This window comes from Odocoileus virginianus, chromosome 7 (assembly GCF_023699985.2).
Source record: "Odocoileus virginianus isolate 20LAN1187 ecotype Illinois chromosome 7, Ovbor_1.2, whole genome shotgun sequence".
Classification (NCBI taxonomy): Eukaryota; Metazoa; Chordata; class Mammalia; order Artiodactyla; family Cervidae; genus Odocoileus; species Odocoileus virginianus.
Window position 1 is genome coordinate 61,673,771 of NC_069680.1, and position 20,331 is coordinate 61,694,101.

At 46.3% G+C, this 20,331-nt stretch overlaps 1 protein-coding gene across 1 annotated transcript in view; it reads right to left on the reverse strand.

Annotated features, from left to right (window-relative positions):
• Positions 1 to 19,865, reverse strand: part of PSAP (prosaposin) — a 33,387-nt gene extending 13,522 nt beyond the window's left edge. Inside the window, exons 1-2 of the mRNA XM_020891224.2 lie at positions 19,730 to 19,865; positions 1,971 to 2,104 (exon numbers count right to left, since the gene is read on the reverse strand). Coding sequence (XP_020746883.1) covers positions 1,971 to 2,104; positions 19,730 to 19,769 — 174 coding nt within the window. The 5' untranslated portion in view covers positions 19,770 to 19,865. The remainder of the gene's footprint in view (positions 1 to 1,970; positions 2,105 to 19,729) is intronic.
• Positions 19,866 to 20,331: the final 466 nt, after the last annotated feature.

The following is a 20,331-nucleotide window of genomic DNA, read 5'->3' on the forward strand; positions in this document are numbered from 1 at the left end:
GCCTTTTTTCTCACTCCACCTAGCCAGGGCCACCTCTGACACGCCGGCACATGCCAGTCCCCCAACCTGGGTGAGAAGCACTGGACACCGCAGGGGAGGATCAGAAGTGACCAACCACACTGCTCTCTGCTTCTGTGGGCCAGAAACCCTCCTCCTGCACCCTCTACCCCAGAGCACCTCACGCAGTGCATCTGGCACCAGCCACATTTCCTATTCCTGCTCACAACACACCTGGGAGGAAACTGAGGCTCAAAATACATCAGCCGAAGGGACTTCCCTGGTGGTCCAGGGGCTGACTCCATGCTCCCAAAGCAGGGGGCCTGGGTTTGATCCCTGGTCAGGGCACTACATCCCACATGCCACAACCATGTCCACTGAAGATCCTGCTTGCTGCGACTAAGACCTGGTACAGCTGAAGTAAATGAAGTGAAGTGAAAGTCACTCAACTGCGTCCAACTCTTTGCAACCGCATGGACTATACAGTCCCTGAACTCTTCAGACCAGAATACTGGAGTGGGTAGCCGTTCCCTTCTCCAGGGGATCTTCCCAACCCAGGGATCGAACCCAGTCTCCTGCACTAGTCTCCTGCATTGCAGGCAGATTCTTTTACCAGCTGAACCATGAGGGAAGCCTAAGTAAATAGTTATTTTTAAAAACTAACTAGAAATCAGAGTAGCAAAAATCAGAGAAAATCGGTACTGTGATGCAGAGAGAGGAGAGGAAGGCAGGGAAACAGGCCCAGCCAGACCTCTGCACACTCACACTGGCACCACTGCCAGCACGTCGTCTGCTGTCCACTCCTGGGCTGGGCTGCGCGCCAGCGGGGGCCACACGGCAACCGCTGCAGAGCTCAGAGATGGCCCAGGACCATGGAAAGTCTAGCCAGTCCTCAAAGCTTGTGGGGTGTTCCCTTCCGTATGCCAACTGGTTTTCGACCCATGAAGAAGGAACTGACATATCTCAACTGACACAGGTGAGATAAAGGAACACCTGTGAATTCAGCTGCATTTAGAGAAACTGCCTTGAACCTTTGGAACTAATCAGGCTAATCCCATGCATGGGGCCACTCAGGCATCCTGAATGAAGGCCTGCGAGGTTCAGGTGTCCACAAGACTGTCCTGTCAAGAGAGACAGACATCTAGAAAGTTCCCCTCATGACATACTAAACTTCAAAATAGGAAGCAGTATTAAAAACAAGACCAGAAGCAAATGAGAAACAAAATCTGAAATCCTGGCCACGGACGGCAGGTCAAGAGTGAATTCAGAAACTTAAAGGGCAGTATTATTTACTTAATTCTTCTTCTCTCTTACTGAAGTACTAGGAGCCACTGACAAGTTTTAAGACTTCAAGCTCCACACAGTCAAACCTGGCTTGTACCATGGGTGGAAGCACATCCCAGAGTCGGCCGACTCAGCCAGCAGAGCTTGGGCGTCTCCTGAGAAGGTTCAGATCGTGCGCAGTGGGCACGAGAGGTTTGTCATCTCAAGAGTATTCCCACATTAATGTGCTATATATTTATCACTGTTCAGAGGAAAAATCAGTGGCATCTTTTCCAGGTTGACCAGAGCTGGAAATAAAATTCTCAACAGCTACCAAGCTCTAGGGTCTGAATCAATGATGTGCCTGTTTGAGAGGCAGAGGGAGAAAATACTAAAAGAGGGGGAGAAGATCTTCAAAAGCTCAGCTTTGAAGTGAGTGGCAAGGGCAGAGCTGCACCCACTGCGCAGCCCCGAGAGTGGCGGCCACACCTCATCCGGGGCAGAGGGGGCAGAGTGGAGGCCGCTCACCCTATCCGTGCCTGGACAACCGAGTGACCGGGGGACCGGGGGACGAGGCGCCTCCCCTCTCCAGCCCTCCAGCCCGCCACAGACAGGCCCTGCCTCCCCAGGGTCAGCGGAGGAGCAAACCAGAGGAGGCAGGAGAGCGCGCTTCGTCGAGGGCGGCAGTTCCAGACACTGAGAACACTCACCACAGTCGGCTTGTTCCAGACGGTCTGCAGGCAGTGCTGCACGGCCCCGCAGTCGGACGCCGTCTTCACATTCTGACACCACACGGCCGAGCCTCTGGTACATTCCCTCAGGCCCAGGATGGGGCTGGCAAGAGCTGCAAGCAGAACCGGCGTGAGCACATGGCCCACTCCCACAAGGCCCGCCCCCCTCGCTTCCCCAGGACAGGGCCCCGGCATCCTGTGGGAACCCTAGGCCGCCCCCACCAGCTAAGCAGACGCGCGTCACACAGTCAAGAAGCAGCATGGTCACCTGCGTCCCGGGGTGGGGAGGGACGACCCATCTGGTTCACTGTTTTCCTCTGCCACTATTTTAAGAACAGTATCAGACAACGGACCAGGCATTTTAATCTTTACAATCTTAAATTTCCATGAAGTAAAGAAACAAATCAAAAAATAAAAGACTGGCAGGTTTAAAAACAGAAGATTCAAACTTCTACAAAATGAAAAATAGGCAAAGCTTAAAAAACTATAATGAGACCACCAAGATTCATAGCCTATAAACCAATGGCTCTTGCGGTCTCAGTCAATCCTAAAGGAAATTAGTCCTGAATAGTCACTGGAAGGACTGATGCTGATATTTCTGGCCACCTGATGCAAAGAACTGACTCATTTTGAAAAGACCCTGATGCTGGGAAAGATTGAAGGCAGGAGGAGAAGGGGATGACAGAGGATGAGACGGCTGGATGGCATCACCGACTCAATGGACATGAGTTTGAGCACGCTTTGGGAGTTGGTAATGGACAGGGAGGCCTGGCGTGCTGCAGTCCATGGGGTCACAAAGAGTCAGACATGACTAAGCGACTGAACTGAATGTTGGTGTAGTAGATAAGATCCTTTATAAATCAATTGGGTGAGTTTCTGCACATAAACAAGTCTACTAGCAAAAAACAAAACTACATAGCCACCGAAATATCACAAAGTGTGTGTGTGTCCACTGAAAACCAGCTGCACGCATGGAGTTTCATCTATGGTGTCTCAAGGGAAGTACCTGCATGGAAGTCACAGCCACAGAAATGGGATTAGCCAAAAAAATAAAGACCTAAGTCACCTGGGACCAAAGAAATGCAGGTTAAAGTGAGAAGGTACCATATTTCTAAATAGCTAAGGAGAAACAAAAACCTTGCCACAAAACAGTGACAAATTTGTGGTGAAAATGCATTAATATAAGGCTGACAGCAGTGTGACTGGTAAGTACTTCTCAAAATAGATTAATGCATTTTAAGAACTGGAGAGAAAAATTCCTCTTCAAAAGTCCACTTCTAATAAAACACTGTCAGGAAATACAGTAATTCAACAGGCAAAATAAAATATGCATAAATATATATAATATATAAAGCAAAATTTACAATACTAAAAAAAGGAGGATGTAATCTGAATGGTCAAAAAATCAGGGGAAACTAGTGATTATTACCAAAATATGCAGCTGCTAAGTATACTTATAAAGATGATGTATGTCAAACAGAAAAAAATTCAAAAAGAATACGAAATTGGGGTTTTACAAAAATCCGAAAATAAAACAGTGTGATTGGCTAAACTATTTAATCCCCAATGGCATGTTGTGTGTGTGTGATTTTTAAACAACACTTTATAAACTGCCTGAGAGCGCTTGTGTGTTTCTTAAAACAGGTCTATGGTATTCCTTGATTTGTAACTGAAAACCAGCAAGAAAACTCACATTCACACCTCACTAGGAAACTACAGGTTCTATCAGCCTGCGCGTAGACGGACGACTGCCCAGGGGTCAAATTTCAGCATCTATCATGACAGGGCTGAACTAACTTTTATTGCAAACTGAAAACATTTGGTGAGGGTCTGAGAAGAAAACCCCAGGGCCATGAGACAAACAGATTTAGCGCCTCAGGCATCATGCTGCTTCACCCTGTAAATGGAGAGAGGACCAGGTCAATTCTACAGACACCTCTCTCTCCCCCACCCCGGGCTACACACAGGGAGGGGGGCAGGTGCTCTCCCTCCAGACGGAAGGAAATGCTGTTGCTGTAACACTTTACTAGCATTCAAGCCTAGTTACAGTTCCACAAACTATTCATGCAAAGATGGGAGTCGCCCATTACCACAAAGCTCAAGTCAGATGACATGCGCCCCTTCAGACACCAACAAACAAATTCCTAATCTGCGGCCCAGATTACAGCCCTCTCTGACCTTTCGGAGCAAAAACATCACAACCCACAACCAGTTCATGAGCTCAACAGAACTGGCCGCGTGCCAAAAGCTGTTGGTTTGGTCTGGTCTCTGTGGGAAGACACGTGCCAGGTGCGTAACAGCAGCGCTCTCCCAGTGAGCTGTAACAGCCGAGCGAGGCTGGGCCTCCGCTGCAGGCGGGGGAGGCCGGAGCGGGGCAGACCCGAGGCTGAGGGCTCCGAGCAGCAGCGAGGGGGTCACAGAGACAGCCCCAGACCTGGCGGCGACCAGCAGACCCGAGGCTGAGGGCTCCGAGCAGCAGCGAGGGGGTCACAGAGACAGCCCCAGACCTGGCGGCGACCAGCAGCACCTCCCACGCTCCTCCCAGGCACTGGTCTCCGGGTTCTCCTGAACGGTACCCACGAAGACACACTGCCTGCTTCCATCTCCACACAGGAAATGCAAATTATCAACAGGAGTCTGCAAAATGAGTCACTGGGCAAAGGCACACACAGTGGTACAGAGAAGCCAGAAGGATGGACCTCAGCAGATAAAAGCAGGGCCAGTGAACACCACTGCCTGCACAGGGCCCGACCACCACTCCCCATCCTTCCAGACACAGTCATGGACAACTGTCATCAGCTTTCATCCAGGATTGTCTCCCACTGTCCCAGCTAGGAACTGACCAAAATCTATCAGGTTTCAGAAACACAAAGCACTGTCACAGGCCCAAGCAGCAAGAACGCTTTGTAACTTGTTTACTCCCTTAGGAACTTAAAGCAGTAACCACCTGCTATATAGACTTTGTAACTTGTTTACTCCCCTTAGGAACTTAAAGTAGTAACCACAACTATAAAGACTTTGCTACTTGTTTTGGCCAAGCCATTCTAGACTAAAAAAGTAGCCCCTTTTATCTGACACTGGTCAAGCTACCAAGAACCCAAGGTCATTTCCCAATGCCAACAGTTACTGAGCAGTAACAAGCCTGTACCTCAGAACTAGAGATAAAAGGTATCCAAGGGAACCCATCTGGTAGACCTAAGAGGTCACCCAATCCAAGCCTAAGAGAACATGGACACTGAGAAATGAAAACCGAAGTCCTAGCTCCTAGAAATTCAGTTCTCAGCTAGACATCCCCATTCACCTCCAACCTAAAGCCAAATTTACAAAGGTGCATGTTATTAAAATGGCCTGTGGTGGGATTTCCTAAGATGACCTGAAACAACTGCGTTTTCTCAGGTTGGTAATGAGGCTGAAACAAGCCTGGTGATGCCAGCGAGCTACCTGCTGAGGTTTGGGGCTTATTTCAGGAGCTGGTCTCTTGGAACCAAACAGTGGGTCAGAACAAGTTTGGGACAAAGATCCTTTCCCCAGAAAATGCACTTGTTCACAAAACCCTCACACCCCTCAACAGCGCTACACAGAGCAAGCTCTAGCAGTAAGCATGGGCTTTCTCCACAGAAGTGGGAGAACAGCTAAGATGAAGATGCAATCATTAACCCCACTGAGACAAGCACAGGGCCCTTGGGAGGGAGATCAAGCTGAAGACAGACAGACTCCTGGACCCCAGAGCAGAAGGGACAGACACTGCACCAACAGAATCCTGGTGCTGCAGGCCTGGGAGCAGCGAGGAGGATGCCAGACTGCCTGGGGCAGCCAGGGGCGGCTTCTTCAAAAATGAAAACTGAAGTGGCACCTCAAAGACGGTCTAAGGAGAGACGGGGTGTGTGTTGGGGTGGGGGGCGGGGCGCAGTGGGGGGGGGGGGGGGCACCGCGCTTTCTCTCTGCAGGAGCCAGGCTGAAGCAGACCTCAGGCCCACCAGGAAGGGCCTGGCTGGCACTCCTACCTTGTGACGGGTCCCGTGGGCGACAACAGCACATGAATGTCACCAGCTGGGAGGCGGAAGAAACGAGAGGGAGATGGGAGATCTGATGACGGGCACCTAACGGAGTGCAGGGCTCAACCCAGAAAGACCAAGCAGGAGTGGGGCAGCAGGAATGAAGGGGACGGCTGGACAAATAAAACCCTCTGGGTTGGGTTTAAATCTGCAGTCTGCACGGCTGGAAGAGAGAAGAGGGCAGCAAGAGGCAACAGCAGGAGGACGGAGGTGGGGTCAGACCCCGGGACACAGGCAGGCAGAACACAAGTGTGCGCCGACTTCCGGGGACAGTGAAGGGCGCGCTAGGGTTGGGGGGGTGGGCGGGAAGGGGACGACCCTCGGAGACTGGAGGTGTTCAGCTGGGAAAGAGACCGTTTCCAGGATACGCACAGTTATCCTCACAGGTCAAGGACACCTTCCACCTCTGACGTGGGGGCAGACCTGCTCTGGGCGGTGGTTTCAGACCCCAGACCTCAGACCTCAGAGCAGTGGGGAGAGGTGAAGGGAAGCAGACCTCAGCTGAAGGTAAGAAACATTAACATCCACAGCACATAAAAAGGGAGTGGGCTGGCTCATTACATGATGAGCTTGCCAAGAGGAGGAGCAACCAAGGAAAGGAAATGCCCAACCTGTGAGGGATTCTGTGTAAGAGGGATCCTGAGCGGTGAGCAGGGGAGGGCCTCTAGAGGCTACAAGTCTTCACTCTCATAGTAACGAGGCAAATGACATTCAGTATTTACACATAACCAATGTTGAAATTACCCTAAACTACTTTCTTAGGTGTTATTTCTCAAAACATGTTCCCAGAAAAGCTTTCATCTCTATTTTGATCTTCCCACACTGCCCCCAAATACCAACTTCCTTCTCTGAGGCAACAGGGTGAACTCGAAGAAAGTTCTTAGAATGTCTGCCTGACCCCCTGGAGATTTCTGATTTAAGTCGGTCATATTAAGTAGGATCACTGCTCAGGGTGAGGCAAGCACTACACTTCTTAGTTCAAGGGCCTGGCATTCGAGACCTCAGTGACAGGTGCTGGTGGGCTGAAGTCAGAGGAGCAACGGCTTCAGAGACCCTGAACACCACAGGCAAGTTCCATTTTATTAGAACAGGGTTTTGGTTTTGCTTTTTTTTAAAGACTTCAATTGTTATTTCCTTAGGAAAGGGGTGGGTGCTCTATTCCCTTTTTACTCCCCAGACTTAGAAGAAAATAAGCAGATGTGTTCTAAACCACTCCGCATGTAAGCCATCAAAGACAGGCCGCAATGGAATTTTACTGTCTTGAGAACAGCTGCCATGAGCCGATCAGTCATGGGCTGTGCTTGTGGCAGCTCTAGACTCCGACCAAAAATCCTCAGCGATCCTGGGAGGGAAGGAGCGGGTGAGAGCTCAGCATAACCGTGTGTGTTTCAGGTGCTCTTATGATGACTTCTTAAGTGAGAAGGAACTAAATCCCGAGTTTAGAGTGAGGCTTCTAAAGCAACTTATCCACCATCTAAGTTAAAACGTGGTATACTGAAAAGAAAATAAGATCTGCCTGCAAGACCTGTCCAAATGACCTCAAGCAAACCATTAGCCTTTTGAGTTTGCTTTTTATCTGTAAAGTCAGGATTTTACTGGATTGTTTTGAGAAACAGGATAACAAAACTATGTACTTTCAACTGCCAGAGGACTACTCTCTCAACCATTATTCCTTACCATCATCTCTCTGGCATCTTAATTTATCTACATTATCCTCTACCAGACTGGCTCTGAAATCAGTGAAGGTTCAGATCATGGCTCTATTATTTCCAGTCACATGACTGTCAAAACTTTAGTCTTCCAATCTGCAAAACGGGCCTTTTACGAGTACCTACTTCAAGGGATTTGTAAAAATTAATCTATTTGTAAAACAGTGCAGTGCTGGCATGCTATCAAAGTCCAATAAGCACCATTACTTTCACTATCCATAGCAGTAACCAGATCTTTCTCAGATCCACTACCCTGCCCAGAACAAGCATTCCACAAACAACTGAATCAAGGCTGTTCAATTTGCTTTCTCTACATTTAATCAGGTCATTAAATGGAAGCTCAATGACCTGGAGAGCTGTACCCCAACAACCTCAGAAGATGCTGGTTGCTAAATTAAGACTTAGAAATCACAAGGAGAGTGAAGTACAGGCTCTACTGTTAATGAGCCCAGGAGCTGACACTGCCTATCTAGGGACTAAACAAGAAGCCCCGCATGAACAAAAACAAGAGGTGCCCAGCGAGACACCAGTAAGAGCGCACCAGCGAAATGCTTTCGGCAATTCATGCAATTGCAGCTACAGGCTGATTGCCCTCCAATCCCAAGTAAGCTGCCACTGTTCAAAATATTTTTGGAACCCATCTTTTTAGAAAGCCCTCTCAAAACCTCTCCTTTTCTGGAAGGGCAGGAGGCAGTGTGGCACCATGATCACTGCCCTGGTGATCAGGGGTAGACAGACCTGAAGAAACCCCTGCTCTGCTATCTATGATAGCCAAGCCTTAGAAAACTCACTAATGCCACAATTCCCTGCAAAATGTGGAAAAGAAGAGTGCCCTCTTCTCAGGAATTCCATGAAGACTGATGAGAAAGCAGAGAAAGCACTGACAGTGCCTAGTACCTAAGAAGCTCAGCTGATTATAAACCAGCTCGTTGTTAATGGTGAACGTGGGGGGACGATGACAAAGGGAGGTGGTCACTTTCTCCTTTTTACGTTCTGGCATAATTAACCTTTTTTCACGTTACCTTTGAAATCAGAAAAAAAACTGTTAAATCTTACAACCTGTTAATAGGGAACAAATATTGCCCAGTGTGGCAAAGACCACAAGCTGCTCCCTGTATCTATTCTCTACCCGTTTCAAAGGAACAGAACCTACAAATTCTTAGCTACATATAAGGCTGCCAAAATTAAAAGCCACATTTCCCAGTTCCCCTTTTAGCAAGATCTGGCCATGAAACCACATTCTGGCTGATGAGGTGGATGTTAGCAGAGGTTACTGAACTTTAAAGACAAATGTAATGGCTGGAACTCTGGCAGCCAGAATGGGCCACAAAGAAAGGGGCTAAATTTCAAGGATGAAGAACATTAACCTAGAAGAATGTGGGTCTCTGAATTCTTTTGAAGTAGAAACACTATACCAGTCCTAGACTGCCTGGCTCCTGAACTTACTATGATAGATAAGAACAGTTCAATAATATTTAAGCCATCATTATTGTAGGTCTCTGCTGCCTGCAGTCAACCGATGGCTAACTTTAATATCAGCTTAATCATCTACCTCAGTCACCAAAATAGTCTCCAAATGACAGGTCTTTACTTAGGCTTAACTTCATTAAGGATATTTAAAAATCCATGTACACAACATAATTGACAAAGATTTTCAAAAACAACCTCAGAATGAAGGGGATAATTATTCCTAGAATGTGTATTTTATGCCCTATTGGTTACAACAATCAGTCTTACTATTTTAGCCATACAAAAATCTTTTCTTTTTAAATATTTCCAGTAACATATGCTAAATACTATTCAAGTCTGATTATTAACAAAAAGCGGGGGGATGGTGTTACAGAAAAATGCCAAGCAGCCTCCCTGTATCAATAATCAGAACACTCGGCACACATTCCACAGGGCAGTGGATCTGATGCCTGGGTAATGCACTGCCATGGCAACAAGCAGGTTGCTAGGAAACCAAGAGAGATGAACCCCAGGAGGGGCAGCATCTACCTCAGGTCCCCCGCATTCAGACATTTCTCAGGAGAATTCGTGCACTTAGATTCCCTAAGAGCAGGGAGATAATACAATGCAGTCAACACTGACTACTCGATGAAACAGCTGGTGTCTCAAATACCTCCCATGGCAAAGAACATTTGTCTCTTCTTTATAGGATCTTGCTTTTGGAAAACATTCCACAGAGCTGAATAAAAACACTGCCCATTTAATCATTCAGAATGGCATTAGCTCAGAGGCAGCCTGCCTTGATCTGGAGGAAGTAAGGTCCAAATATTTGTCTTATCACAAAAGAAATCTGTGGCAATAAAGCTTTCAAGCTCCCTAGGCTGACATCCCATTACCTCTGGCCCAGATAAGCTATTATTTGTTACTTAAGACAAAGGTTCTTTCTTCCCTGTCTCTCCTCTCCCTCTGCTGCCGTGTTTCTAAATTTTTCTCATAAGCCAGATCATTCCAGGAAGAAATTAATCCCCATGAAGAAAGCAACAGAATGCTCAGGGACACTGCCCTGTGTGGTAACACAATGAGGGGCAAGGTGATCTTCTTAAGACTGTAAAAGAATGATTCAACTTGGCATAATTGATTTTGAGAAGATAAATGGGGGCATAATTGATTTTGAGAAGATAAATTCGTATCTCCTTCATTCAAGAGCATTCCAGTCATAACACAACACTGTAAATCAACTATACTCCAACAAAGAGATTTAAAAAAAAAAAAAGATGACTCTAGTCCAATATAAACTATTAACAAAAGCTCTTCCAACATGTCAACATATTAGGTTAATGATCAGAGATGAACTTAAATCACTTAGGTAAGATTATGCCACAGGGCCAGATAGGACTGCCTAACATCCAGTCAGGTGGATGGGTATAGGCAGAGGTCAAAAATGCACATCTGCACGGCCCACGGTACAGCCCAGGGGTCAATTCAGCCAGCAGCCAGTCCAGGCTCTCCCCCCATCCCTGCTAACCAGCTAGATGGTCTCTGCACCCCTGAAGAAGAAAATATTCCTTAAAAAAAGAAAAAAAGATTTTCATGCAAACTCCACTAATAAGGAGTGTTCTGGGCTTATCCCACATTGATTGTTTATTAACTAAAAAGTTTCAGGGACTTCCCTGGTGGTCCAGTGGCTAAGACTTCACACTACCAATGCAGGGGGCCTGGGTTTGATCCCTGGTTGGGGAACTAGATTCCACACGCTGCAACTGAGTGTTCGCATGCCTCCACTAAAGATCCTGCAGGCTGCAACTAAGACCTGGTGCAGCCAAATAAATTAAATTAAACGTAAAATAAAAGTTTCAGACACGTGTGTGTCTATAAGTGTCACTTACATAACGCTTAAAAAGAATACCACCTTCACTGAAAATGCCGAAATCTAAAATTCAGACCACAGCATGGATGAGGGCAGGATACTAGAATGCCCCCAGCATTCTGATTTGGTTGATCTCACCTGTGAGGGCTCGTGTGAGGATAAAATCGATTTGAAGCAAAAAGCTCCTAGAAGAGAGCTGGGCACATAGTGAACTCTGGGGAAGGGTCACCTACTCTGACACCTGCAGCTCCTGCAAATCAGCTACACCAGTGATTCACACTCTAAGTATGGTCCATGGAACCCTGAGGGTCTCAAAGATTCTTTCAGAGGGTCCGTGAGGTCAAAATTCTCAGATTAAGAGTAATATGAAGATGCTAGTTGCCTTTTACACTCATTCACCCACAAAGAAGCAGTGGAATTTTTCCGGAAATATGTGACATGTGACAGTGCAAAGAATGAATGCAGAAGCAACTGAAAATCCAGCCAGATGTTAAAAAGATTGCAAAAATGTAAGAAGCTGTTCCCTTCCCTAAGCATGTTTATGTTTAGGAAAAAAGCTATTTGTCATTAAAATCACAGTATTTTAACATGCAATGGAGTTATTTTTTAAGCATTATTTTTAAAATGTTGTCAATTTATAAGATGGTAAATATCAACAGATATAATCCACATTAAGAACAGTTCTTTGGGGGATCTCTCAATGTCTCCTGAATATACAAGGATCCTGAGACCAAAAAGTTGGAGAAGTACTGCGTTAAACATTTATAAACAATCAAGTTCTGGAACCAAAAGGAGGGGAAATAATTTCCAGAAGTCAGGGCCACCAGGGGTATCTAAGTTGTGTTAGGCTCTTGTGTCCCTACTCCCTACATAAAATCCTCTCCAACAGGCTTGGGGGACAGGCAGTTTCTAAGCTGGACACAAACTATTATTAAAAGCCAACAGTTCACCTGAATCCAAAGTCACTCTTGATGTGGCAACTCCTAAACATAATTTCTCAAAATTAGTTTCAGTTAATAAAAGAAAATGCTTTGTTTAATCGTGACAAAGACTTGGCGCTACCAGCATTTAGGTTTTACGCACAGCGACCCACCAGCACTACATACTGAGCGGACATCTATTCTCTACACCTCACACCACGGTCCAGCGGTGCTGAGCACCTATTAGGTGCTGAACACCATCACACATGCTGCAGATCCAGTAAGTGACCATGACAACAAATAAAAACGCATCACATGATGCCAGGCAGAGCTGGGTGTTATGAAGAAAAATGAAGCCAAGGAAAAGCAAGCCGAGGGCAGGATGGCACAGCCATTTCAGACAGAGCCGTGGACAACAGCTAAGCAGAGAGTAACCACAAGATTGTCTAAAAAGGAAGATGTCCCAGACTGGTAGAACACAAATGCAAAATTCTGGGCAACAGTAACTCAGCAGCCCTGACCTGACAGGAGAGGGAGAAGAACCCTTCAAAGTATCCAAGGACCAGAAGACGTGACCATGCAGATTAAGCTTCAGGTTTTCCTCCTACATAGCCCTCTGCACATGTAGGACAGCATCCCAGCATGGCTATTAAAGGAGTTTTGTTTTGGCTTTTATATATTTTTTTTTTCTTTTTTCACTGTAATAAGACTGGCCAGAAGAACTTTCTATAACATCTCCTGTCATGTAAAGAATTACTTTTCAAAAGCAATATCTATCCAAATATGACCAGAATTCAATTATAAAATTTAGACATGTCATTAGAATCCATCTCACTTTTTCTGGGACACAGATGTCCATCAACAGGTTTAACTAAATCAAAACATCTATAGAATAAAATACTCTGCAGCACTTTTTTAAACAGCTGGGAAGCAGAAAGTGATTAAGAAGACAGGACAACTGAAGCACAATGTGCTACTCTGGATCCACTCTTGGAACAAAAACACGAGCTTGGTGGGAAAATTGGTAAAATCCAAATGAAGTGTGCAGTCTGCATGCGTGCTCAGTTGTCTCCGACTCTTTGCGACCGCATGGACCGTAGCCCACCAGGCTCCTCTGCCCATGAGATTTTCCAGACAAGAATACTGGAGGGGGCTGCCATTTCCTCCTCCAGGGGCTCTTCCTGACCCAGGGACTGAACCCGAGTCTCCGGCATTGGCAGGCAGATTCTTTACCACTAAGGCACCTGGGAAGCCCATTCAGTCTAGTTAACAGGTTAATTTCTTACTTCTAACAACTGTACAGTGCTTACACAAGATGTTAACAGTAGGGCATACAGGGTGAAGGGTATCCAGAAACTCACTGCATTAGCTTTGCAACTTTTCTGTAAATCTAAGATTATTTCAAAATTTTAAAATTTTTTTAGAAAGGTAAGTAGTATAGATCTGTAATTAGCATGAATAACCTCTAAAGATATAAACAGAAATGCAAATGAAAAACCACCTTGTTTTTTTACTCTTATCATGGCAAAATTTCAAGTTTGACATCAAATGTTAATAAGGTAACTAAAAGCTGCATATTCTGTGGAAACAGAAATTCTTAAAATCATTTTAGAAACTGATTCAGCAATTTCTAATTAAGATGAAAATAGATACTGTCCAAATCTTTACGACCCCACGGACTCTAGCCTGCCAGGCGCCTCTGTCCATGAAATTCTCCAGGCAAGAATACTGGAGTAGATTGCCATTCCCTTCTCCAGGGGATCTTCCTGACCCAGGCATCAAGTCCTGTTCTCCTGCATTGCAGGCAGATTCTTTACCATCTGAGCCACCAGGGAAGCCCAGATATACTCTACAACTAAGCAATTCTGTTCCTAGGTATATCCTGTAAGGAAGTGTCTATTCATGTGCACACCAGTATTTACAGCAGAAAAATAAAACTGGAATAATCTGAATGTCCAGCAACAGAATGGAGAATAAGTATCATATAAATGGAATACTGTACTGAAAATGAATGAAACAGACCTAAATTTTCAAAATGAATCTCACTAGCAAAAAAAAAAAAAACCCAAGAATACATAGTTTATAAAATGTTTAAAATATCCAGAACAATACTACTCATACCTGCTGAAGATCACACTTACATTCATGAAAGTATAAAGATAGACCAGGAGAGGGATGGTAAACACGAAGCCCAGGAAGGCAGTTATCCATGGAAGGAGGTGGGTTGTTCTGTATCTTAACTAGGGTATTACAACTGTGGTACTGGAGAAGACTCTTGAGAATCCCTTGGACTGCAAGGAGATCAAACCAATCAATCCTAAAGGAAATCAACCCTGAATATTCATTGGAAGGACTGACACTGAAGCTGAAGCTCCAGAAAGTACTTGGGCCACCTGATGCAAAAAGCTGATTCACTGGAAAAGATCCTGATGCCAGGGGAGATTGAAGGCAGGAGGAGAAAGGGATGACAGAGGATGAGATGGTTGGATGGCATCACTGACTCAATGGACACAAGTTTGAGTGAACTCTGGGAAATGAAGGACAAGAGTGCACAAGTCCATGGGTCACAAACAGTTGGACACAATGACTCAACAACAACAAATGTACATGGGTCTTCATTATAATTACTCTTCTACTTTTCTGGATGTCTACGATGCTCCATGATTGAAAAAGGTAAAAAAAAAAAAAAGAGCAAGGAGCAAACAGTCAGTGTAATATGTGTTTGTGTTAAAAAGAAAAACAGAAGGGGAATTATACACACAGTCACCTGTAGGTAACCTGGAGGTTCCTAAAGAAGCTGGTACCAGGCTGCCTCTGGGAAAGGCCCTAAGGGTGGGGGTGGGGCTGGGGGTGGGGGAAGGTGGTAGGAGCGAGACAGACTTTTTATTTTACTCTCTGCCCTATTACAATAATGTAACTTGTTTGTGATGTGCAGTTATGACCTAATTAGTTCACCTCCACTGATGGACAGGGAGCCAGACTTGGGGGTGAGAGGTCGCAGAGGGGGTATGGAACAGGCTGCAGGGACCATGGTTAGTGACGATGGGCCTAGAATCTGAGCAGTCAGGTTACCAGGAGCCAACCTGATCTGCTGGGCTGCTCTGTTAAAGACTGATGTATAAACTGAGTCTGGCTGCCAGGCCAAACTCTTTCCCACCTCCCTGCTAATGGCTGACTACCTACCCTGGTTTGTTTTCTAACCCAGTAATTATGACCAACATACACATTTACAAGTCAATGTAATTTTGTTTCTTGTTAAATTTACATCTTTTGCAATGAAAGAAGGCAGGAGACATCACAAAATCAAGGGCAGAGAGAGTTTGCTGTGCCGGCAGAACAAGGACATTACCAAACACGCACTGCTGTTTCTATATATGGTGTAACAACAAACCTTACAGTGCTTAATGCCTGGGCCCCGTCATTCAGTAAGCGATTCAAGCATCACTACAACCCAGTCAGATAGGAATGACTACCAATCCTACTTTACAGATGAGGAAGCAGTTTAAGAAAACTGCCCAGGGTCATAGAGTCAGCGGTGTGATTAGTTAAAACTTCAATTCCACAGTATCATCTCACTCCCATATTAAAGAATTATAAATTCCACAAGAAAACATGAAATTTGGACAGATTATTCTTCAGTGCATAGGCCATTACCCAAGGTCACAATTCAGGAGTTGTTTCCTGGAACTTCAAGAAACAGAAGTAAAGGAACGAGTGCTTTTGCCAACAGTCAAATTCTTCATCCCAATCACTGCAGTTTTTAAATGATTTAAAAAAAATCAAGGCAAGAAAAATCCAGACCCTCCTTCCAGGAGGAAGACCCAAATCAAGGGTGTCAGGACCAAGGCTTGGGTTTAGAATGCCCATGCTGGAAGACTGCCTCCAGAAGCTGCAGCGCACACCAGCCCAACGTGGCAAGGTCTTGGGCTGGAGAACGTCCCCTGCCTGACCAGGTGCTTTCCCCAGCCAGCAGTTCCCTGTTCGCCCTTCCTCTTCCCAATCCAGTCAAGCCACAGCCCGGCCATTCCACACCTTCACATCTCAAGAAAATGTAGGAGCAAGTTTCCCTTCCTCATTTAGAAAAATTGAGACCACCTGATTCAATACACTTTAGCTATCATAGGTGGTACTGGACACACCTTGTCAAAGGCAATTTAAAAAAGCACTTACCAAATCCTTGGCTGGCTAATACAAATAAGCCCTTCACGAATTATATTCATATTACTATGAATGTTGATTCTGACTAAAAATTCATAAGCAAGGAAACTGTCCAAATTCCTGACAGGTGAGAACTGGAATTGGCTTCCCTGGTGGCTCAGATGGTAAAGAATCTGCCACAATGCAGGAGACCCAGGTTCAATCCCTGGGCCAGGAAGATCCCCTGGAGAAGAGAATAGCTACCCAATCCAGTATTCTTGCCTGGAGAATCCCATAGGAAGAAGAAACTGGCAGCAAGGTCCCAAAGAGTTGGACACAACTGAGCGACTAACACTTTCACTTTCTGACAGATGAAAACTGAAACTGGTGATATTCAGCAGGCATGCCATAATCATGTCTTGCATCTTAATAGGTGGATTCCCAGGTGGCTCAGTGGTAATCTGTCTGCTAAAATGCAGGAGATGCAGGTTCAATCCCTGGGTTGGGAAGATCCCCGGAGGAGAAAATGGCAACCCACTCCAGTATCCACACTGGGAAAATCCCACAGTCAGAGGAGCCTGGAGGGCTATAGAATGTGGGGTCACAAAGAGATTTGACTGAGCATGCACGCACACAACATCTTAATAAAAATAAGCTGTCACGGGACTTCCCTGGTGGGCCAGTGATTAAGAATCCACCTGCCAATGCAGGGGACATGGGTTCGATCTCTGGCCTGGGAACTAAGATCCCACATGCCGTGGGGAAACTAAGCCCATGAGCCACAGCTACTGAGCCCGCCCACACCTAGAGCCCACGCTCCACCAGTGAGAAGCCCCCACGCTGCAACTAGAGAAAGTGAGCACAGCAGCGATGGCCCAGCAAAGCCAACAATAAAGAAAAACAATTTTAGAGCAGCTATCAAATGAATGTAAGTTTGTACATAATACATTCTAGCATCCCTAGAGAGCTACCCGCCTCAGTGCTGGGCAAACTATTCAGCTGGCTAGCCTCTACACAAGTGACAGTAACAGGCAGCGAAGCTTCAGGGAATATGTACCACCTCCCAGACACCAAGCCACAGGTCTTGTACTTTTCACCTCATTAACCCTGGGCCTGCCTTTCTCCACTAGAAGAACCACCCAACAGCATGTCCTCACTATGCGATCCCATGTATAAAAAGCTCAAAAGCAGCAGTTGGGTTTTTTACATCAACAGTGCTAGAAGCTAACCAAGTGGTTTCCTTCGGGACAAGTTAGAGAGAGATGGGAAGGTACAGGGGTTTCTGAAGTGGGCGTGTTCACATGCACTAATACCTCAGTTTGTACACTTAAAATGTGCATGTTTTCTGGGTGTAAATTACAGCCCAGTAAACTTGTAAAGAATTAAGCAGTTCATGTTGACGGAAGGATAAACAGCAAGCACTGTCCTGAGTCCTGGGTTCTGATTCTGACTTCCCCAGTAAATGGCCTACGATTTGGGGGGAGTCATTTCTGGGGGCCTCGGTATCTTCATTCCTGAGAAGTCAGAGGAGGTACTCTCCATTTCTCTCAGTATACCGTCACTGCCATTTCTTTTCCAGGTGGAGAAAAAGGACGGGCAATAGGATGATTGGAAAAGTAACTCAAAAAACGTTTCTCTACCACCAGGACATCATTGAAACAGAAAGCAGAAAGCCTCTGCAGATCCAGGATGACACGCTCTCAGGGAGCAGATGATGGCTGCCGTCACCAGGCACCTTTGTTAACAAGCTCAACATCAATCCTAAACACTTTTTATCTTTTCAAAAACCTACAGTGAGGCCAGAACTGTCAAAGCAAGCAGGCATTCACACATTGTGTTCAGAGCATGAACCAGTGAACCAGTGAAGTTGCTCAGTTGTGTCCGACTCTTTAAGACCCCATGGACTGTAGCCTACCAGGCTCCTCCATCCATGGAATTTTCTAGGCAAGACTACTGGAGGGGGATGCCATTTCCTTCTCCAGTTCAGAGCATGACCTTGACGTAATCCTGAAGGCTGGGCAGCAAGGTTAGAGCACATTATTACACACTCCTATTGTCCAAGTGCTTTGGGAAGAAGGTGTCAAGGTTAACTGTCTGGTTAGCCACACTCCCTCCCGTGTATATTGTACCAGAGGAGGACTTTACATTTCCTCTTTGTGCGGTGTGATTCAGAACCCCTAAGGGTCTCGTGAGAAGTGACTCACTGCCAGTAAAAGAAATTGGATACTGAAAAACAAAATAATTGTTCTCAATCAGTATATTTACAGACTAGCATTCGTTTATCATACAGACCATGAAATAACAAGCAGTACCAACCCCAGCAAGAAAAAAGCTTCTTCAGTGATTATAAACCAAAATCTTTATAAACTGATCGCCTTTCATAATCCACAAGTAAAATAAGGTTAGGAGCTTGGTTTAAGGTTAAGACACGCTCCTGGAAATTGCTGAAAGCTAACATGAGGAAAAACACCTTAAATCTATGTCACCTATAAATAACTTATTTCTTTGATTTTTCCATCAACTGTCATCCATTTTGTTACGGTTTAATTAAATTTTGGATTGCTGCATGAGTTAAAATGGAAGCGAGCCCTTAAATTACAGTTCACCCAAAACAGAAACTGAGAATGTCTGTAAAGATCTGATTTATTTCCCTCAGAGGGCTATTATCTGAAAACACCCAGATTTGTGAAAACACCTCTCTGTATTTAAATTAAAATCTGGCTCTATTTATCTCACTCCTTACCCTTTACCAGGATGATTTAAATGAGGTTACCATGTGAAGACAAAAGCTGAAAGGGTGTGGGGAGGGTATAGGGCCCTTTCTAATTCCAGGAAGGCAGGGCAGCTAGTTCTCAAGCTCCGCCCTGTATAGATTTTAACACGCATTAACACTACTTCAGGACAATTAGTGGGTGTAAGAATACTGCTGCGTAGCACCAACTTCTCAAGTACTACATTTTCACCAAAATAAAGGCCATTGCCAAAGCCGGCCAACGGCCACACGAGATGAAAGGAGGGCTCCACTGCAAACAACAAAAACCTCTTATCATCTTCGAGGTGCACGATGAAGAGTAAGCAATGCAGGCAAAGGTAAGCATCAACACAGAAGATACATAACACTTCTGTGCTTCCTGTGACTTCAATACTTTTAAAACCCGGGGCAAGTGAGGCCAAAGGCCGGAGTCTGTCCAGAAGTTGAGACTCCAGTCCGTCGCGATCACGTGCGCCCAGCAGAAGCAAAACACAGCTGCTGGAGGGGTCACCCTACAAGCCTACCCCGAGAGCCGGACGGAGAGTTTAAGGGAAGGCCCCGGTAAGTCCCAGCCACGCCCACTAAAGCCCTGAGGGAGACGCTACTTCCCCTGCCCCACCCGCCGGACCCCAGACCCTTGGCAACCAGGTTTCCAAGGGCCTCCCGCAGCCCCTCCGCCGCCCAGCAGCTACCAGGCGCTGCGCACGCGCCTGCGCAGTGCGCGCCCCTCGCCAATCCCTACGGAGCGCGGAGAGGGGAGGCCCGGTACAGCCCGATCCCGGAGGAGCCGGCCGCGTTCTGCGGAGGACCCCTACCCCAGGGTGGGGGAGTGGGGCTCTCAGGGCTTACCCGCGCCGAGGAGGCTGGCCAGGACGAAGAACGAGTACATGGCGCCACCGGACTCCGCAGTCTGCAATGCAGAGCGTCAGCTGATTCTCGGCGAATATAAACCTGCTCCGCCCCAGCGTCGCCCACTGCGCAAGCGCAAGATCAAACCCCACCAGGCGGGTCCGAATTCCGCCCGCAGCCTGACTCAGCGCCACAGAGGGCGCCTGCGCGGAGGCGAGGCGGGGCGAGGCGGGGCGGGGCGAGGCGAGGCGGGGCGGGGCGGGGCGGGGCGGAAGGAGGGAGGGGTCATCAGAAAAGAATACAAAATTGAAGACGTAAGGGATTATTTATATAAAATATCTTTCAAGCCTCACCTTTTTTCTATGACGTACCGTTTTCTGTTATTAGGGCCATTTTTCAGCCGAGAATCGAAAAGTTCATCTACTTTTTCTAAGCTCTCACAGTCAGAATTCAAACTCACCACCCAAAGACCCAAAGCTGTCTCCTAAATTGACATTCATGGTATGTAAGTGGCTGGGTTAGTGCGCAGCTTCATTCTGGTTCCTGATTTTCCCTCTTCACGTCTCACATCCACCATCCCTTCTCCCCGTGACTCACAGACC